Source organism: Orbicella faveolata, unplaced genomic scaffold (assembly GCF_042242905.1).
Source record: "Orbicella faveolata isolate gen_17 unplaced genomic scaffold, um_ofav_v1 contig_35, whole genome shotgun sequence".
Lineage (NCBI taxonomy): Eukaryota > Metazoa > Cnidaria > Anthozoa > Scleractinia > Merulinidae > Orbicella > Orbicella faveolata.
In genome coordinates this window covers 2341415-2362917 of record NW_028301564.1, presented here as the reverse complement: position 1 = coordinate 2362917, position 21503 = coordinate 2341415, and the positions used below count along the sequence as shown (strand labels likewise).

Genomic DNA, 21503 nt, shown 5'->3' with positions numbered 1-21503 from the left:
ATGGCGCCAGCCACCCGCCCTCACACCTCCAGAGTGGGAGCCCCGGGACGAGTACGCTTCTCGCAGGAACTCGGTTATGATAGGTCATGAACGCTAGTCATGATAGAAGCATTTTCTAGAGGATGGGCGCTCGTCTCCATCCTCACCCTTTGACCATACGTAACCCGTTTAAAACACAAGCTTTGCACGCCAAACATATCTAAAAAACACTTGTCCCAATTTGTCCAGTACAGCTGAACTTCAACTCATTTCCCCTTGAATATGCTTATTCAACGCCCTTTGCTCCACAAGGAGCCTATAGGATAAAGTATGCTTATTCGATCATTTACTACTGATTATCTCAAACCTCGGCATCTCGAAGTATTTTTCCTTTCCCAGCAACACTTTCTGGAGAAAACCTCCCAAGCTGGTCTCCATTGCTATTCTCTTGCCTTGTCGGTGGTCAATTCTCAACCCTTCCCACCCCCTCCCTGCTCGATAAGTCCTTTGAGTAATACATCAAACACGGAAGACCGTGTTTGACCACTTTTCAAAACACCGAGAAGAGGGTTGAAAATACGACGCGTAGCGGAGTATTTTTGATCAACTGCGAGGTTTTTGGCAAAGCGGTCAAACACTGTCTGAAGTGTTTGATTTATCTTCTCAATCGAAACTTAAACTAAGTACCTATGCTAATCAGGATCCGATCCAAACATTGTCACGGTCATGAACTTGATGAATTATTAGCGAGTTTAAGGTGGCTCCCTATAGTTTGAGGATTGCACGTGCGCATAGGACAAAAGTTCAAGTAATCTGCGCGCGCTCAAAGGAAAACGTCAGTGTTTTTCGATTTTTATGACGTCAACATGAGCACAAAAAGCAAATCTGACAGTAAATTTTCTCGCGTTTCCTTCGGTGATTTTTTTTTTTTAATTTAGCTCAGTTGTAACTACATACAATTCCTATAAAATACCCTTTTTTTTGTTAACTTTGTCGTAAATACTCTTGGGAGCCACCTTAATATAACTATTAACCGACTGCAAAATTTCCAAAGAAAATTTCCCTTCGAGTGTCGATTATTTTAGAAAATAATGGAATAAAATGGGCTGACCAACGCACTGGTGGAACGCACTGCCATGGAAATCAGTCAAAAATAAATCACAGATGACTTTAGATGTCTTACTTTATTTGTACCAATTCAATGTTTCTCCTGTCTCTTTCAAATGGAGACAAATATTTATTTAATATGTGACGTATATCAAATGTATGTAGACGTTATAAATGCCAATAATTATTAGAACTTGTTTGCTAAGTCATGCAAACAAGGGAGAGAAGAAATGGGGACAACGCACACAATACATCTCTGCCCCAGTCCTTACTTGTTTGAGCCTGCAGCCCTGGTCAAAAATCGAGTTCTCTCCGGGTGCAAAGAGATAAAAATAAAGGATAACTATTGGCATGAATGCATTACAGGGATTTCACTTGTGATCTTCTCTGTCCTAGTTTCTAGGTGAGAACGTACTCGGTACAAACAGGTTATTCTCCATCAGAGATGGTAAATTCAGAGAATAAGTTGAAAAATACTCTGTTCCCTCTCTGGCTAGATAGACATAGGCTCAACCAATCAGATTTCACACCAAAACCAAACTAAAACTGCTTACACAGTTAATGACAGTGGTGAATGTCCAACAAATCTGGGTTTGGTCTTGAAAACGATTGGAAACCAATCCTGCTATAAGATGCACCCGCAGGGAATCATGGTAGCTGTATTCATCAAATCAAATATCCAGTACAAGATGATGAATACAACTAACATGATTCCCTGCAGGTGCATCTCATACAGGGAATTCTCCATTATTACAGCTGTACCTGTACCTTCAAGTTTGTTAACATACCAACATTAACCAAACAGACTTCCCAATTAAGGGGTCTAATTAAGTGTAATGGTTTCCTGAAACATGCATAACTGCCAATCTCTTTTGTACATCTGATGGCTGTAACCTGTTCAACACCATGGGTGACATGAAACAAATACAATTGACTTTTAAACAAGTCAACTTCATTGTGTCATTCGAAGTGAATGATGTCGTAGGAACATAAATTTAAATAGCTATAAAAAATAGAAAAACTTAAAAATAGAGAATTGTGTAAACTGACGCTTATAAAGCGAGATATTACGTGTCTTCCATGGGATTAAAATGCAATCAAACAGCAACTTGTGATAACAAGAAACAGCCAGCAGAACTGAGTAGTCAATCAGTTTCATAACAGAGAGATACACGTGCTTACGGCAACAAACGTACAAAACTATGCAGCAAAAGATATATCAAAAGCATGCAGACATGGTTGGTGGACACCATGCCTGTTTTTGTTTAGCACAGAACAACTTGTATTCAAACAGCTGATGGCAATAAAAGATGATGTTGATCTCATTAAATTGCACAAACTTCAAACAGGGCCACTGAGGTGTTCAAAACAATACCATCTTGTAACATGGTTCAACAACTTCACTTGTTCAAGCCAATTGCTAATTTTTTTCCCAACCTGGAAAAAAAAGTTTAAATTCTCTATCCTACTCTGCATTGAAGTAATTACTTTTCATTTTCTCAGTGGCCTCAGTTACAGTGGTCACATTAATTAACAATTAGACCCGTAGCCTGCGAGGGCTACTGGTCAATAGCCCATGAGGCGAAGCTGAATGGGCTATTGACCTGTGGCCTGTTACATGAAGTAAGCATTAAGATCTTGATTGAGCTGCTGAAAAATACCAAATGGATAGTTTGCGGAAAATAAGTGATAGTGACAGGAGACTCACAGATTAAGGCTGCGCAACAAGTTACTGCTATTAATATTTACCATGTTGCAACACCGTTTTAGACAACACATTTAAAAAATCTCTCTTGTACCAAGTTGTTTCAAGCTTATTGCTGCTTTACACCATTTACATTTGTCCAGTTCGGAGAAACCAGGGCTTCGCCTGTTGTTGGCATTCTTGTCCATAGTAGTAGTAGTAATATAATTATAATTTGATGCTATACAATCTTGATATCTTGCTCAAAAAGAACTTGTCTCAGAAGATGCATCGGAAGTGGCAGCTTCATAGCATTTTTTGTTTTGTCTGGTTGAAGATAGTTTCTGATTGCCGCAGAGCACTGTAATTGTAGTGATCTCGGTCTACTTCGGATGCTTTCCATCCAGTCCCGAAGTCTTGAATCAGTCACAAATCTTTCAGCTGTAAGTCCAAGGCAATTTTTAGTCCATAAATTGGCATTAGCCTGAATAAGTCTCTTGATACACATTGTATGACTGTGTCTTGCAGCCAAATGTAGTGGCGTATCATTATAAGATGTCCCTTGCGTAACACAAACAGTTTTGGCATCCACATCTGCCCCATATCTGCAAAAATGTAGTAGTTAATATAAAATGGCAGAGGTGTTCCACCATACTAAGCTCATGGGTTCTAAGCAACATTTTACTGTACTTTAATTTTACTTTAGTTAAGCAAAATTCTGCACTTGACTCCACAGACTTGTGAATTGCGTTCTACTTAAGTTTTCAGACTGATCTTATCATTTAGGCCTGATGCCAAAGGGGTGGCATGTCAAGTCTGTACATTGTTGCAAAAAACCCCAAACATTTTGAAGTTCTTTTTATTAGCACTGCTCAACAGTTATACTGCTGTTGTAATGGCCTCACTGTAGTTGTTACATATATTTTTCTTGGGCTCGAAATTTGAACAGTTTCATCTTTTTGGCCATGGACATTGTGTTGTGTTCTTAGGCAAGACACTTAACCCTTAAGTGCCTCTCTTCTGGATACTGGCAAATTTAACGCTGGGGGTAACCCTGTGATGGACTAGTATCCCATCCAGGGAGCAGTAGAAATACTCCTAGTCACTTCATGCTACTGAAACTGGAGACAAGTGCCGACTTGATGGGCCACTTGGATTGTACACAAACTTTAACCATATATTCCTTTTAATAATTAGATTATGATAACACATACCGGAGAATGGAAAATAACAATCCACATGGTTTGTAAATTTTCAAACCAACATAAATTGTCTAAATCACATTATGCACTGGTGTAAGAAAATGCTTTTTATAAAAGCTCATCTTAGACATGCAAGAATAAAAAAGGTCATGTGGCAATGACTTCAGAGACACCTTTTTCTATTAAGAAAACGTATCTAACAATTATCATGAAAGTTAAGAAGACCTGATGATAAATCATCTGACAGTTTGGCGACAAAAACAGCTTCCAATTTCAGCAGGCTGTAGGGCAGCATATGACCTGCTAAAGAGGCCAATCAGAGTGTGCGTAGTAACAGAGAGACATAATAGATGTTTATATCCATTTGCATTTAGCCAAAAGACTTTACAAACAAATCAGTTAAATTTCTCATTTTGAAAAGAACGTCCTAAATGAAAAAAGAGAAAAAATAACATACATAGACACAGACACAACCCACAGAGATCTCCCAAAGGCTAATAGCACCAGTTTTAATTTTAGTTTCTTTCACTCAGTAGTCTAGCTCATATGCAGATTACTTAAATAACAATTTATCATGAATCACACTGAGGGAGATCCTAGATCTTGGCAACCACTTAACTTAGGATAAACTAATTAATGCCTCTTAAAATATTAAATTTTTATCGTTTATTAAAGAATCCAGTGGGAAAATAGGTACACAAACAAAATGGTTGTAAGAAAATGGTGACAATGAACATTGAAGTTTGCCTTAAGTGCAAAGAAGGGCTACTTGTACATGTTTATGGAAATGCTTTTCAAGTAAAGAGTAATTACTCTTCATTTAACAGGGCTCCCATGTCTTTTTCAGTTGCTTTTTTATTATCATATAACAGTAAATGTTGAGGGAATTTTCATCACCAAATGACAAGAAAATTCACAAGAGTGATGTTCAGATCATCTCATTTTACATGACGTATGTTCAGTCTATAAGATGGGAATGGTTTGCTTGACTATAGATGTCAATTCTTGTTTTGTGTTCAAGTTCTTTGCCCAATTCTCATTTTTCCCAGCTTGGAATGAGTTCTTTCACGAGATCTGCTAAGTTTGAACAGTGTGAGATGAGTCGCTATGAAGTAATTTTAGAAGCTCTGACATTAAAGGAGAAAACCGAAGTCTTAATATGTGCTGTGTAAATGTTTTCTTTAAAATCAATACATTTCTTCCCTTGCACGTTTGAATTATAACTGACAACACAAAGCAATATCAAGTGAGGCAATGATCTGTCGCCACTGCTCAAAAAGGTGTGAAAGAGGCACATTTTCTTTTTGTCTGATTTATATCAGCTGACTTTGTCACAAGCTGAAGACCATGTTGCTGTTAAAGTGCCATGTTTCATGCCTTTGTCCCAGAAATGCATTGAGACCCTGTCACCCCAAGCTGACACTGCTCCCAGATTAAAACAAAAACGATTTCCTCCTTTATGTAAATATAGCCTTCAGTCTGGTTTAATAATGGCTTAACATTAAAGCCCGGTGGGAAATTTTTCAATTAAATCTCAAGTGTCGACAAAACACCAGGAGCGCAATGTTTACAAAGATGCCTTTCTATTTTATTTGTAAGCCGAGTGCTTTGTAGAAACAATCCTATTCTGAAGGAAAATTCACCCACTTGAGACTTGAGGATTATTACGTGACATGCAACCATGTCGTGTTGATATTTTAAGCTACAAAACTGTCTGGGCAAAGTAAACAGTTCCTAAATGATTCGTAAGCAAAGATAATGGCTATACGAACATAAATGTAAATATGATGAGAATCTCAGAGTAAAATAACAAAATCTTAACTGCTCAACTTCCAAAAGAAAACCTCAAGTACATTGATTGCATATCACTTTTTTAAACCTCTGGGGATCATGGCCCAGTGACTGTCCATTCATAGAGCTATTGAGAAGTACTTTTCTCTTGTGCTGTTTATCTGAATATTCTGCTAAATACATTTGCCTTTCTGTTTTGAGTTTGGTACTTTTGTGACTGAGCAAAAAAGCTAAAGAATACCAAAGCAATATTAATATAAAGAGGATTACATACCTTGCATGCCTGAACTCAAGGATATAATTTGCTAAATACTGAAACAGACATTGAATCATGCAAGCTACTGTAGGTAAAATGTTTCTTTACCAGCATATCTTTTCACAGTGGCTAGCACCTTTTTAAATCCAAATTTCTCACTGATAATGTTTCATTCTAAAAGGTGAAAAGTGAAAGTAAACTTTTTCCATTAGAACCAAATTTGGAAATCTAAACTTTGAGTAAAATGTTTCATTAGAGTTGAATTAAAAAGTATTCACAAAAAAATCAAAATTAATGTTATTGCACAATGATAAAGGCTTCAACAGTAGCCTGCACTGTGTTTAAACAAGTGCCACACGTGAAAAAGTACGTTGGCGTAGTGTTTTAATGGAAATCTGAGTTCAAAATGAACTAAATGTTTTTTGAGAAAAAACATAAAAACCTCACTGAAAATCATGAAATTTCTAAAGCAGCAAACCAATTGCTTTCCCTAAAAGAGCTAACATGGGACACATAATATTATACCATTTTGACAAACTGCCAAGAACATAAGAAGTAGGAGAAAATGCAAAATAAGAAGATTACATTTATGTGAAGAAGGCAGTTTCAAATGACCCGTTTTTAGTCACTAAGGAAATAAAGCGCAAATTACTACAGCTGTAGTTAAGAAAAAGAATCTTGTTTAGAGAACTCTTCCCCCACCAAAAAAGAAAAATTGATTGTTCCCTAGATGTGTAACTTTACAGATTGTAGCATAACAAACAGAGAACTCAATTGCTCAATAAGTGAGATTTAGAATAATGACAAAGCATCACAAATGGATAAAGTTGGAAATGTCAAATTGATGTTAAAGTTTGTGTATGATTTGAACAAAAATTTCAGTCTTACATGTGGAAACATTGATCACATGAAGGTATGATGGTTTATGAGGATGTGGCCATGATATGACATGCCCAATAGGTAAGACCACTGAAACAAGTGGATGTATTGTGGATAGTTGAAATTTAATTAACAGGGCTCGTTGAGACTCAGGCAATCAAGGGTGTGGATACTCAAGCAAATTACATGAGACAGAAATAGACACTGAATACACCAAGATCTTTACATACTAAATCATGTGGCAAATTTCTTATAAATGGCCCGAAATGTTGCACTAACTTACTTAGTACACACATAGTGAAGTCATTCATGTTTTGAAATTGCATTATTTTCAAGGACAGAGGGTATCAGAACTCTACTACTCACTGACATGACATTCAAACAAGTGATACATTTGAACCTTGATGATTCATGCAAAAATAGAACTAGAGAAAAAAAGTCTTGACAAAAAGACAAGGTCATCACTAAGTTTTGAAGTAGAGGGCATTATTGTTTGAGCTTGTGCCTGATCTTGTTATCTTTTTCTAAAGACAAATAGAGAGCAGAGTAGCAGGCAGAGATCATAAAGTACATGTAGATGGTCATTTTTGCCAGTTACTTTTGACGAGCCTGATAAGAAATTCCAAACAATAAAGGATCAGAATAATATGTACAAACAGCTAGTCGAGTCACACAAAACAACAATGTTTCACAAGTGATGAAACATTCCCAAGATTGCTTTGACTATACACAAAAACAGGAATAACTGATACTAACAGGAATAACTGGTACTAACAGGAGTGCTGATAAATCTTTTGCTTACTGGTAGCGAAAGTAATATTTACATCACTAGCCAAAGAACAAATAGATCATTCTACTGCAGAAAATGCTAAATTTAACCTCAAAGAAATTTGGTAAATAATGCTGATAGCTGCAGACAAATTTGTGATCTCCCACAAATAATAATCAATGATCTTTCACATGTCACAAGACACACTAAACAGACAAACTTCTAAAAGAGATTTGTACTTTTCTCACGGATCTTATTCAGTCAAGAAGGAAGTGAAGGGAACTAAAATAAATATTATTTTGGCTGGTATTAAAATGTTGGAAATATATCAGGTTTTTATCAGCATGATGATGATGACGATGACAATGGCTTAAGCTGATCCAATTTTCACAGCGATTTCCTATAGCAAACTTGAGCTTTTGAAAACCACTCGAAAAATGAAGTCCTCTTGAAAATGCTAAAATCTTTGATGATATGAGAGCAGGTTCCTGATAGCCATTAATAATGTGTCTGAGGACATGATTTCAAACAGAAGATTTGGAAGCTTGCCAAGTAATGTCATAAAACTATGCTATAAAATGTTCTGCAAATTTTGCACATGAACACTGCATAATATGTAGTCTGTGGTTATTCCTTGTTTTCCATCTCTCTATCAGTTACAATAAATTTGCTTTAAGTGCTTAACAGATCCAGGAATGGATTTTTGATTGGTAGAAATGCTTGAGCAACACTCGGGTTTCATTAAGGGCCAGGCACCAGGAAAATTGACCAGCTAAGAGGTTGGTTTTGCCTGCCTGGTTTGACCATCTAGAGGAAAGTTTTTCTTATAAAGAAGTTCAGTTCAAAACGTTTGGCCTGCTCGGGAAAACCAGTTACCCTCCTGCTGAAAACATTACTGAAACCCCTGAACACTGTTTCAAATTTTCAATAACTTACCTGATTAGTGCTTCTACACAAGAAGTGCGTCCATACAGTGCTGCTGAGTGCATAGCTGTCCATCCTTCAGCTGTCTTGGAATTGACGTCAGCACCTTGCCGAAGCAGTGCCTCTAAGCATGCTAAATGCCCGTATTCTGCTGCATGATGAAGAGGGACTTGAAGAATCTAAAACAATTACAATAAATAGAACAGGTTCAATTTTTCACCAGTTTTTTTTCATCAGTTTATTAACACTACTGACAGACTGCAGTATCTGGAACAGCTATACCTCCCAAGAATGCTGGTCTATTGTGGTCCCCCACCCCCCTCCCCCATCCATTGTGATGCAACTTTTGTTATATGATCCTAATCTACAGCTAACAGGAAGTTGTAACTCCGCATTCAGTTGTTAAAAGTAATTCGCAAAATACACTAGAAATAATTAATAGTGAAAGGGCCATATACAAATGCCCAAATTAAATTAACCTTTTGTCATATGTGCAACCACAAAAAGGATTAAACCGCTGTGCTTAACAATATAGTGACCCTTTACATACAGAAATGACCTAAAGGATGTTTTCTCTAAACATAACAAACTGCTAAAAGTTCATCTGAAAGGAATGATTGCAATTTATTCTCAAAGTACATTTTGTACGCTGAAAAATTTTAAAGAATAGTTAACTGAGAACCTCAGTGATGTGGATAACAGCTCTGAAAAGGAGAGACAACATTCAAATGGATTCCAAGAAAAACTTGATACAAGGTGGCAGCAGCTAACAAAACTAGATGTGTTTTTAAGATTATCAAAAGAGTCTAAGCTAAGGAATTTGTTAAACCAATCAATATGATTTGATACAAAGCCAGAAGTACCCTGTTAAGTTCCAAACGGCTATATGGTGTTGCCCCGTTCACGCTGGACAGCCTAGTTTATAATTTAAAACGTACAAAACACAGATATCTTGTCTCCGTTGCAAGCATATCTTAAGGGTAACAGCTGGTTTGTGTTACAACCAAACAGTCTGAAATTGGCAAGAAACAGACAAGCACTTGACAACATTTTTTCCTCTCTACAGCTGTTCAGACTAAACATATCTTACTGTTTTCCACTCATTAGCAATGCTTTTGCAAATTAAATGCTGCCTATTTCAAGATCACCTTAACACTTCACTAGGGAAACCACAAAGATCTTGCTAAAATGTCGGCAATAAAGTTTATTTGCAAAACAAATCAGGTGATTGAATCAGTTATTCTTGAAAGATCATTCAAAATGTTGAAAGTTTCAACTTTTTTACAAAATTATTACCACATTATCTTTATTATAAATTCTCAAATTATTTTCATTCTCAATTGACCCAATTGTATTTGAAAGAATTTGCATATGTTATGAATTGTTATCACATCTGAGTGTCAAAGCTGTGAAATTAAAACAGAACTACTGTGAACAAGCTTGAAAAGATAAAAATGTTTAAAACATCTCCATAGCGATCAACGGCTGCAGTGACAAGTTCTAAACAAAGTTAATTTCTTAGCATGAGAAGGTGTTTGTGGCAATTAACTCATTGTGTTAAACGAGTCAGAGAATTAATTTCACCCCAGGGAAGTTTAAGCAGGTTAGTTCAATCAAGAAGAAACTATCGTCAGCATTAGGGGCTCTTTCACCTCCAGCAATGACTCAAGTTTCTAAGAGATTTGATGAGAGGATGTAAATACAAGGAACTTTGTTAAGAAAGAAATGAATTCTTTTTTAATTCACCTGCCAGACTGGCAGATGGTTCTAGCGAAAAAAAAAAAAAAAAAACGACCCTGAACTGACTGAAAAATGCAAATTCATCCGTACTTGTGGCACATGGTCAGAGTTAAATACCGTGAAAAATTCTTGTTAAAGTAGAAAGAGGATGCTTATAAAACAAACCAATCTCATTTGAGTTTGGCTTATCCCAAGAGCAATATTGCTTCAGCACAAGATAAAACCTTGGTAAAAGCTGTTAAGCACCCTGAAATATTACTTGTAAAACCCTCCTGATGAATGGTTATAGCAAATGTAAATGTCCTCAGGGCTGAAACAGTAAACTGAATTTTTGCTAGGACGTCTTGATTACCTTTCAATCTTCGAATGACATAACACGTTGTTACTAAATTTGAGCTTACAGACAGTGAAAAAGTAATATGGTAGAGGTTTAAAAGTTAGGTCGACCAGTCTGGGGGGCGAAATTGTTGGCATAATTTGAACGTTCTTTGTGATAAGGAACTCATATACCATGGCAGTACAATTTATCTGCTATTAGATAACAATCTTGCCATCCTTTTGTGATGCATGGGAAAACTTGCGCCTCGGCTTGTACTTCAGTCAAATTCCGGCCCTTACTAACCCAAGAGTAACAAAAATATCTGTCATTTATACCCAAGTGCCCGAAATAGGAAATATTGTCGGGAGAAAATGACAAATCTTGGTCCTTCAGTGCCCTTGTCATGACCATTACATGCTCTAGAAACGTGAATAACTGCAAGTAATATAGCATAACCCCACCTTAAGACATTCTTTGCAATCACAACACTTGATAACAGTTTCTACATTTCGGAAAAATCCGCGAAAAATCTGGATCTTCAAACAGTGCACACGAAACACAGCGTAAATGTATTTTCAAATCTACTTTGGTCGAGTAAATTAAAACCAGATGCCAATGAAAGAAGTCTAAGATTCAACGGAACACAATTGGCCCCTGGCCATTAATCAAAGAATGACATAAATTGTGAATACTGAAGGAAAAGGTATAAATTGGGAGTATAAATAACAGCCACCGTGTGATGATTTCTGTCAGACAAAATGGTTTCTATAAAAATAAACATTGGCCCCAGAGGTCTACGATTCCAGATATCTGAACGCAGCTCGGTAAAAATTCTCCGCCGAAATGCGTAGAGAGAAAAATAATCCAAAGCCTACTTAAGTTTTTTCGCGGTATGAAGATATGAAGGATTATATTTAGTACAGGTTGTCACAAAATACAATGAAACTCCAATATGCACAGACTTCGTGGAGACAGAGGTTTGTCTTTACGACTTCCAGACTCGAAATACGGATAAATGAAAATTCAACAGCTCTCCAAAATAACAGAGTGTTCCCCATTTAGAAACGGCATAAAAGATTTCAACACGACGCCAAAAAGAAACGCAATACCACTCGGTCAAAAAATTAATTACCACACGTCAAATGTTGTTTTGAATAAGCGATTTGAGCCTGTGGGGAGAGATGAACGATTCAAAAAGAGAAAGAATCGTTCGATCCATGTTTTTCGCCTGCTGAGGAGGCCGAATGCCACGAAAATTTTCTGTCTCCTGCGGAGAATACGACCTTTTTAAAACGTAAACAGAACTTCTGTAACTGCAATTAAAATTATAGGGTTACTGCATTACGGCCAGCTCAGAACTGTTCAATCACGGTTAAGTTGCGATTCACATATGCTCGTTCGATCGTCACTACCAGAACGGGAAACTCAGCGAAACTCGCTCTGAGATCAAAGCAGTAGTTTAGAATCTTCCCTATTATAATGATGTTACGATTCTTTGAAACTGGTTCATATCGCCAAAAACATGTCCTCCTTTTAAAATTTATAGCTTTCACAGCTGCCCCCAACTGCGCTTCTCGAACACACAAAAAAAATATCAGTGAGCTAATAAACATGGGGCAGCATGCAGATTCGATACTCTGCAAGAACTAACAACTACAATAAAATCACGACGAATCAATGAACGGCGAAACGCACTAGACGTGCGAAGCGCGACATCTTACCCGCCAAGAAGGTACCAAAGGAGGGTCCACTTCAGCGTTATAGAGTAGTAAAAGTTCAACACACATTGTATGTCCATGCCGAACAGCCGTGTGCAAAGGTCTCCAACCACCATTTGCGGTTGCATTTACATTAGCCCCATGTTGTAAAAGGACTTCTAAACAATCTCTGTGTCCATTTCTCGCTGCATAATGCAAGGCTGTCCACTGACTTCTGGTCGCGGCATTTACTTCAGCGCCATGATTTAAAAGCGCTGTCAAACAATCTACAAAGCCCTGTTCAGCTGCTTCGTGTAATGGCGTAAGGCCATCATAAGTCGCTATATTTACATTTGCTCGATAGTTCAGTAGAATTTCGACGCATCTAAATTGTCCGTGTCTCACAGCTTCGTGGAGTGCAGTCTTCCCATACTTGTGACATCCATCGATAGGTGCCCCCAGTTTAAGGAGCTCACGAAGATCCTTCTTTGAGCCTTTATATGCAGCTCTTTTCAACCTACAAACAAGAACTTCGGGGCTTACATCGAGCTGTTCTCTTTTCGAGCAAGGCGCGTTGCCCATCGTTTCCTTTCACATACGTGATGAAGAAGAAAAGGCTTCACTTCTAAGCATAGCCGTCTTGTCTAGCCAAGACAGAGACGAAAAGAGTTGTTGGCGAGCGTTTTCCATGGGAGTACTGTGGGGAGGCATACTGAAACATTACCGGAGTGGGGACGGGTGGCAACTTTATAGAAAAAAAGAAACAAAAAAAAACATGGAAGCAATGTATCTTGTAGATACGCGTGAGAAGACGACCAATATAAGATCTAAATTGTTTTCAAATTTTTAACCATAAATTTGATTTAAAACCAGTGGGAAATACTTTTTTCTTGAGAGCTTTAACTAACTTCTTTTCGGTCAGTAGGTGTCATGGGGTTTGCCATTGTCCTCGGTCGGAAATCTTGATTGCAAGTGATTCTGATGGATGGGGAGGGTAGGGATGTAGTGGAAGTGTTCAATGTTGTTAAGCAATCATCGCCTGCAATCTACAAATTTCCGTAAGAAAAACCTTCCCTTTAGTAAAAAGCGTGATTTAGTTTCATAAATGATCTTATTTGGCTGGAAAAGGGATCTATCTTCCTCAGTTTTGGGAAGTAAATATTGCGTGAAAATTACTCCACCCCACTGTTTTTGTATTCCTTTGTGATCCCGCCGACGTCCCGTGATAGGTCTACTGACGGTGTTTGGCAAAGATGGCGCCCGAGGACATTCGATAGCAGCGCAAACAAAAGCGAAACAGGATTTTATCTAATTCTTGTTGACTTACAGGTACACCGAAAATATGACGAAAATGAAAGATGCTTCTCATTGATAAGCTGATTCGAAAGTATCGGGACAGACAGGCATAAATACTGTGCTAATTGGAGGTAATAGTTTCTCGATTTGTATCCTTTCAGCTTTGGGCAGAGCGCCTAAATTTCTCTTTCCTTCGTGTGGCGTATATATTGAAGTTTCTAAGTTTCAAGTACTTCACTGCGGAACGCAAATGTGCCTTACGCATAAATATTAGATCAGTTGTAGACAAAGCTTTAGTATTTGTCCTTTCGGCTTCCCTTTCAAGGCCACGCTTTGTGCCCCCAGGTCAATTACCCATTCTTCGAAAGGCGCCAGTTGTACTGTGCATAAAATTTGTTCGCCTATATTTCGACCGACTCTGGCGGCACACGTGCTTAGGAAATTACACCGTAATTGCTAGTGCAGCCAGTTCCTCTTCTCTGTCGCATACCTCGAGGGAAGGAGGAAAGATGTTTTTCTCGATCATTCAAAAAATTCAGTGCTTTTCATCTGCATCGCGCCGTCAACGCGATTGAAAACTGATGTGTGAAATATTGAGTGTGATGATTTATCACACGCTGAACGGGAAATTTCGCACGAAAGATCGGTCGCGTTTAATTGGTTCTCTGTTTTGCCGTGAATTGATGCGTAACACTTTGCACTCCGTTCTAGTTGTTTAAAAGCAATTCATTGCTAATGAGTTCCAAATTTATTTAAAGGGAATTTATCGTCTAAATGTGCTAAAATTGAGTAAAATTGTTTGGTTAAGAACGTCCACCGAACGCTTAACTCTTTGCGAAAACGCCGATTGACAAGAGATAACTCGAGTGAAAAAGTTGCCATTAGACAATTTGTGGGTTTAATTTATTTCTCGAGATCTGTACTTGACCCCTCAAACAATAGCAATGTTAGAGCTGTGGTTTTCGAACCCTTTTTGTTGCCAACTATTTTTGCAAATATGAGGTCGTCAAGATGTAATGGCTCCTACGTGACAATTTGTAACAGTAGAATATTGGCAGAAGGATTATTGAGAGTCTTTTGTAGATTTAAGCTATCAGGAAAGAGCCTTCCTGTCTAAGAATGAGAGACGGTCAGTCTTGGATACGAACTTACTTGTCCCGTCAAGTCAACATTGCTGCACGTTGTATTTTAATCTCCGCAAGCTGTCGTGAACAATTTTTTCCTCTTGAATAACAGAAGCGTGTAAAAAATAGGATATTAAGTTTTAAACATGAGGACAATATATATAATTTGCATGTATTCTTTAGACTTGTTTTGTTACAGACATCATCAAGGAAGATTTCGCGTAACACCATCATTTTGGCATCAGAACGGAAGTTTGAGAATGACAAGTGCTAGTTAATAGATCACGCTTCCTACTGAGTCAGGTCATGCATTCAACTGTAGTGCTATGCTCTGAAAGACGTAGAAAAATTACGGAATCAAACTTGAAATGAATATTTACTGGCCAGTTTCATAAAAAAGAATACTTTTCTAGTCGTTGGTTTCTGTCCTCTGAAAGAAATATTTTTTTAAAAAGAAACTAAGTTACAATTAATATACCAGGAGAAAAATCATTGTTATATCTTATTAGGACAGCTGTGTTTTTTAGTACTCTAGGCCATGGAGTTCAAATCAAAATCAGCTGATCTAAATAGAATTAGAGTGAAATTTTAATTCAGATTTACAAGTTTCCATGATTTTCTTTAAATTCTTCAGACTGTCCGAACTGAATGCTGACAGCAAAGTTTGGCTCTTTATAAGTTGTTAAATGTACTTGTAGGTGCTGCCACCAATTTATCTCGGACAAACCCAAATGTGTTCATAAAATAATAATAACTACTGCAAAGTTGCTGGGGGAATCGGTTTCGTGAGGGCAAAGTTAAGCTCATATTTAACATCACAGATAATAATCAGTATTCACAGCCAGGGTTAGTCTACATTTGTTATGCGCCAGAGCAGTATCTTGCCTGGGGTTTATGGCGGCTCACAGTCACTGGCATTTTGGCGACATATAAGGGGAGTGTGCTAAGTTAATTAACCTTCTTACACTGACTTGTGTGCAGGCTTAATGAGGCTTTTAGTAAAATATATAACACATTTTTATGGAAACATAATAACACTGTGCACAGTCTGTTGAATAATAATATTACTGAATTATCAATAATTATTGTCTGATTAACATGTTTTTATTATACATCGCCATCAGAAACAGTTTTTCAAAAGTGTGTTTGTTTTTTATGAACTCTTCAAGTTGCTAGTTTTTTTTTTTACACTGAGATTTTTGTTTACAAGCAATTCCATTGCATGCTTTCAATGAGGTAAAGATTTAAAAGCTAGAAATAGTAGTGATATCTGATAATCAGATTTTGTAGAATTTTGGCAGTGAAGCTCAATGGAATAAATGTAGCAAACACCATGCAGCGGGATGGAAAGTGAATTATTTTCCCATCCAGCCTCTCTCTTGTAACCCAGTGAAATAGCAAGTAAGCATTTTAAATTATCATATGGTGCACTTTTTTCAGCATTAGTTGGTTCCAAGTTGCAAACATGTTTTGGTCCTGGCCATTAATGCTGAAATGATGTTGACTGTTAGCCTTAGTTCACATTAGCGACAGAACAACATAAACATAACAGCAGCAGAAGAATGTTATATCACTATGTTTTGCTGTATGAACATTCTGACATAATGACATTTTAAATAACAACACCAGAGTAACTACAATATAGCATAAGGAAAAAACCGATTCTTTCCTTATGTCTATGTTGATGTTCACATAACCAACAGTGATTTCATGTTGTTACCTGGTATGTCTTTATGTTGCTAGTGTGAACCAGGCCTTACAGAATAGGCTTATATGTCATCCCATCTTGTTTGACATGTCATGACTGGCCGATTTTGTGTTACATTGCACCAGTAGAGCCTAAAGGGTACTGGTGTATAGTGGAAAACAGAAAAAATGTTCAAATTCCAATAGTGACTGGTCAAAGATGACGAATGAGTAAAGAGGAAAAATCATATATTAATGATGTCCAACATGTCTATAATGGGTGACTTGTCCCCAGTCATCTTCATACGCGTGGCACGAAGGTGAGCAAGAGGCGATGGGAAGGGGAAAAGGGAGAAGACAATGTCTCCCTATCTTGCTTTCTCCCTGCACATCTCACCCTGCACTCCCACCTGGCCCTGTTCTGCACGCGCTGTACGAGATTATAAAAAGACAATTGGGGACGAGTCAGGGTCATAGTGATGTTAAATGCAATACAAACCTATTCTCCAGCTTTCCTGTCCTTGCTAATTTAATCTGGTTACTCTGCTCGTCAAAGTCTCACCACTGAAATAATAATTAAAAAAAGTTAAATAAGTGAAGGGCTGCAAAAATGAGTGACAACAGTTGTTGCCTGAGGTGTAACCTTGACAACCTTAAAAAAATGGAGTGCAAGGAAAGGAGAAAGACTGGCAATTTTGAGACCTTTCAGTTTGATGTCTAAATGTTAATTTTGATTAATTCAGATTTTAATTGCGTAAAAGAGAATTAAGTTTTGTATATTTGAAAGAGGCTGCTGGATCACATTATTCATGAAGTTATTTCACAGTATTTGTTTTCTGTAAACATGGTCTGCATAAGTCAAATTTATGAATGTCCAGTTTAGTAATTAACCAGCCAAAGCAAATATTAAGTTCTGAGAACACAACTCACCACTACCTCCCATCACAGAGTCCCAAAGAAAATAACTAACAGCTCACCTGAATATAGGTAAAGGTAAACTTTATTTAGCCAGGGTGGCCCATTCAGTGACGAGGCTGATATCCAGAGGGGCCCTGGACTTAAAATATATTAAAATACAAGACATCATGATGATTTAAAAATACAAGATAAAATTATAATAAACATATAAAATACAAAATACATTAATCCTACTACCCCAGGGGACAAAGGATATTTATTTATTTCATGCATTAGCATTGGGTATGTAAGTGTGTGAGTAAGCGCAACAGTTGAGTATGACGTTGATTCAAGAATGACTCTGTAAAATTTTCAAAACCAATTGTGTTTTTTTATTTATTTATTTATTTATTTATTTATTTGCAATAACACAAGGGAAACCAATGCTTACTTACAACACTAACTCTATTTACATTATATTGCTCTAATTATTTACACTATTTAAATTACAATAACTAAACGACTTACATTACTAACAAATACAGTTACATGACTTACACAATTAAGAAATACAGTGACAACAAGGGGCAAAGAAAAAAAAAAAAAACTGAGAAGAAAAATAGCTAGTTATCGTTACAGCTTGAGGTTGTAATACAGAAACATAAAAAAACAGACCAAAGGCATGTGGTACATTAAAAGTAAAATGAGTTATGCATCTGACAGGAGATTAGAAATAGATTAATGGGTAGGAGATAGATAACCCTACAGAAAATATAATCTAAAATATTAATTAAATCCTCATATATCCTGTAAGAGGTTTCCATTTCTTCGTGTCTCCACTTTTTGTTTCTATCTCATATTGTAATTTTAGTGTGCATATGAAAAGCGTAAGATTTGGATGATCATTTTTTGTTTTAGCGAGCCATATGATATCGTGCCAAGAGAAAGCAGTAATTTATAAGAAGCGCAAATTGAGAGATATCTGGCCTCAGACCCAAAGCAGTAATATTTGTCCAAGCATAATCTCTAGGAAGTAAATTTAAGTTTTTCAGCCATTCAGTAAGTTTATTCCAAAAGTGAGATGTTTGGCGGCATGACCAAAAAAGATGAATTATTGACTCAGAGGAGGTGTGACAAAAACTGCACTTTTCATCGCCCTGTAGACCTATTCTAAATAAAAAGTTATTGGTTGGTACACGTCTATGTAAGAATTTAAACTGAAACTCTATCAGCTTAGTGCTCTTTGTGCATTTTTTAGCTAAAAGATAGGCAGCATAAACCAATTGTGTTGAACCATCTCACATTTTTTTATGTACAACTGTAAATTTTCAAATGTTCGCAATTGTGTGAATTCTGAAATATGAAGTGATATTGTCATTTAATTAATACTTACAGGTGTTGAATAGCAAGCAAAAGGGAAAAACAACAATTTTTATTGCCTAGTATCTTAATGGTCAGAATTTTGTTTTTTTAAAAAAATTCAAACTTTGCTGAGCTGTAAATTGTAAATTTATGTTATTTCATTTAATAGTAAGTTATATATGTGTGGAAAATAATGCAGTATATTTGCTTGTTGATGCTTGAGTTTCGATGGTCAAGAGTAGTTAATTGAAATAACATATTGCAAATTTAGTGTAAAAAATTAGGATTCCAAAAACACCTTGTTACACTGTACATAGCACTACTTGCTGAAACACAAAATAATATTAATCATATGTTTAAATACAGGAAAAGTTTGACAATCATATCATTTTTTTTTTCCAGTTTTCACCTGGAAAGCATTATAATAATTTTTATTAAATTGTTCATAGCCCACAATTATTTTTTAAATTTATCGACCATGTCAACAACTTAGGACTTAAAAACCATGTAATAACATCTTGGGTAAATTTTAGGTTACACTAATTTTTTAAACGTCAAAATTTGGCCATAAATAACTTGTTGAACATATTTATTTTCTTAGTGTATAAATGTAATTATTTTGATGGGAAATGTGGCACCTTCTTATGGTTAATTATACTAAGAAGCCACATTTTCTGAATATCAAATCAGCTTGCCCATTGTGACTGCAAGTCGGCAGATGTTTGAAGACTACGTTCAGTCTGAAGCTTATCAAGCAGTTAATGATTTTTTGTTAAATTAAGTAATCATAAGTTTTCTCAGGGTTTTTACCTTTCCTCTGTAGTTGTATGATTCATATTTTTCATGGTTTTGACAATTTTGAACATCGTAGAAAATGTAGGCATATTATGTACCATTCATGTGGTGATTTATTTGATCATATTTTGTCATCATATCAAAACCATGTTGCCATGATTATAATTTTTGTAATATGTAGTCCAGCTTGTTCCCTTAATTTAGTTGTTGTTGATGCAATGGAGCCTATTTTTCACTGATTCGTTGTTTCTGGGTAAGCATTTTTAATATTTTGACCAGCTAAATATGGATATGTCCATTTGTAAACTGGAAGAGGGAATACTTTACTATAAATATAAAGGCTTACTAGCTTCTAAAAGAGAAGAAATTATTCCACCAACTCACAGCTTCAAAGCAAGGCTTGTTTTCAATATTTTGTCCGCTTAAACGTTTCACAACTGTATCAATGATATTGTTGACTGTTTCCCAGGCTGAGAATGATTTCACAGAAAGACTGGGTTTCAGTGTTTGCTTTAGAGACACTTAGAATTGTTTACATGAAGTACTATGTTGTGGTTTCTAGATAGTGGGGAAAAAACTAAAAATTGAACTCTTTTCTGTCCCTGTAGAAAATGATTGGACTGAATTTTGAGAGTTCCAAGCCTCAGGTTAGTTTTATTAGGTTTTAGGAGAAGCTATATATTTACATTTTATGTATTGTGCTTTTCTAAACTACAGTCAGTGTACACACATGGTGGAATTAAAAGTTAAGTATTGATCAAATAGAGACATCAACATCCCCTCCCCCTGGGTGTACAACATGCATTTGACAATTTTTGTCCCAGTAAGGGGTGGGAGAGGGGAATTTGACCTCAGTGGTTATTATCGGGGTGGGGCACATTATGCCATATGGGAGAGGTAGGGGAAAATTAGCATCAAAGTCATGGACAAGTTAGAATCCATCACGAGACAACACTGTACACTTTGAATATACTGTCTTTGTTCTTTGTGTATTGATGGAAATTTGACGAAACAAAAATTCAAGATGTCAAATGCCCAGGGGGTTGTTGCTAAGGGGGGGGGGGGGATGTTGAACTTTCGAACTGACTGGTATATTAGGCTTATTAAGTGGTAAATTAAAGAACTTTGTTATGCATGGGTGTTTTGTAATGGCAATTTAGACCCTGTCTTACTGTACATGGAGCAATATAATTTCCTTGATCTAGGATTGTTTGTATCATAATAGTATTAACTTAATCACAAATGCAATTATTGTTGTAGTGTGGTGTGTGCTCTTGTTTAACTGCTATAGAGGAAAAGAACCCAGTTTTGGGCAAGGACATAATTATTATAATTTGATGGCTTTTCCAGCTGATTATGTGCACTACTCAGGGTTAGCGAATGTTGTTATATATACATACATACTTATACATACATTTTATTTTGTTTTCAAATTAAAATTACAATTATAACATGCCCCCGGATAGCTGAGCTAATCTAGGCAGGTCATGTTTACACGAATTATTAATATACAACTAGGTACAACTAAATACAACTGAAGGCAACAAGAGAACTAAAGAGACTAAAATTGACAACAATGACTAGAGACAACTAATAAACTAACGGCATTACAAATAATAATTAACAACAGTTATGACGAGAGACTACAGATACACTAAAACGATACTATTGAATATTAATGAATATATACTAAGAGGAAAATAAATTCAGCTTTACTTTTTAAACGATTTCTGAAAGATCAATATAACAGTCTTCTGAAGCTAGAATTTCAAAAAGTATTTGTTTTATTTTCCTCTTAAAGACATTTTTTGGAAGTTTGTTAAAGATATAGGCATTTCATTCCAAATTTTTTTCTGATTCTAGAAAATGAGTTCACTTGAATTGACAGTGGAACCCTGGTAATGTGGTCACCATTGGGTCACAAAAATCTGGTTGACTATCAACAGAGTGGCCATCTTAAAGGGTTCCATGAAGTAAGAAAATGACTGACTGAGCT

General features: G+C 36.4%; 2 protein-coding genes and 1 long non-coding RNA gene across 4 annotated transcripts in view; 1 reads left to right on the top strand and 2 right to left on the bottom strand.

The window, feature by feature from the left end:
* Positions 1-1144: 1144 nt before the first annotated feature.
* Positions 1145-13136, bottom strand: LOC110048421 (uncharacterized). The gene is made up of 3 exons (XM_020754212.2): positions 12372-13136; positions 8604-8770; positions 1145-3375 (listed from the first exon to the last, which is right to left on the bottom strand). Exons 1-3 carry the CDS (start codon positions 12927-12929, stop codon positions 3012-3014), a joined length of 1089 nt encoding a protein of 362 aa, XP_020609871.1. The 5' UTR covers positions 12930-13136; the 3' UTR covers positions 1145-3011.
* A 437-nt stretch (positions 13137-13573) lies between these two features.
* The window catches only part of LOC110048443 (uncharacterized), a 28343-nt gene continuing 20413 nt past the window's right edge, over positions 13574-21503 (top strand). The window contains exons 1-2 of one of the 2 annotated variants that reach the window (XM_089274132.1): positions 13574-13774; positions 20116-20154. In XM_089274132.1, the coding sequence (XP_089130258.1) occupies positions 20119-20154 (36 nt within the window). In that variant the 5' untranslated portion in view covers positions 13574-13774; positions 20116-20118. Of the gene's footprint in view, positions 13775-19988; positions 20155-21503 lie in introns of those variants that run through there. The other variant, XM_089274133.1, reaches the window with a different exon arrangement.
* Positions 17436-19995, bottom strand: LOC149102631 (uncharacterized). Its single transcript, XR_016202182.1, has 2 exons — positions 19892-19995; positions 17436-17510 (listed from the first exon to the last, which is right to left on the bottom strand). It is a non-coding gene; the product is annotated as an uncharacterized LOC149102631 (long non-coding RNA).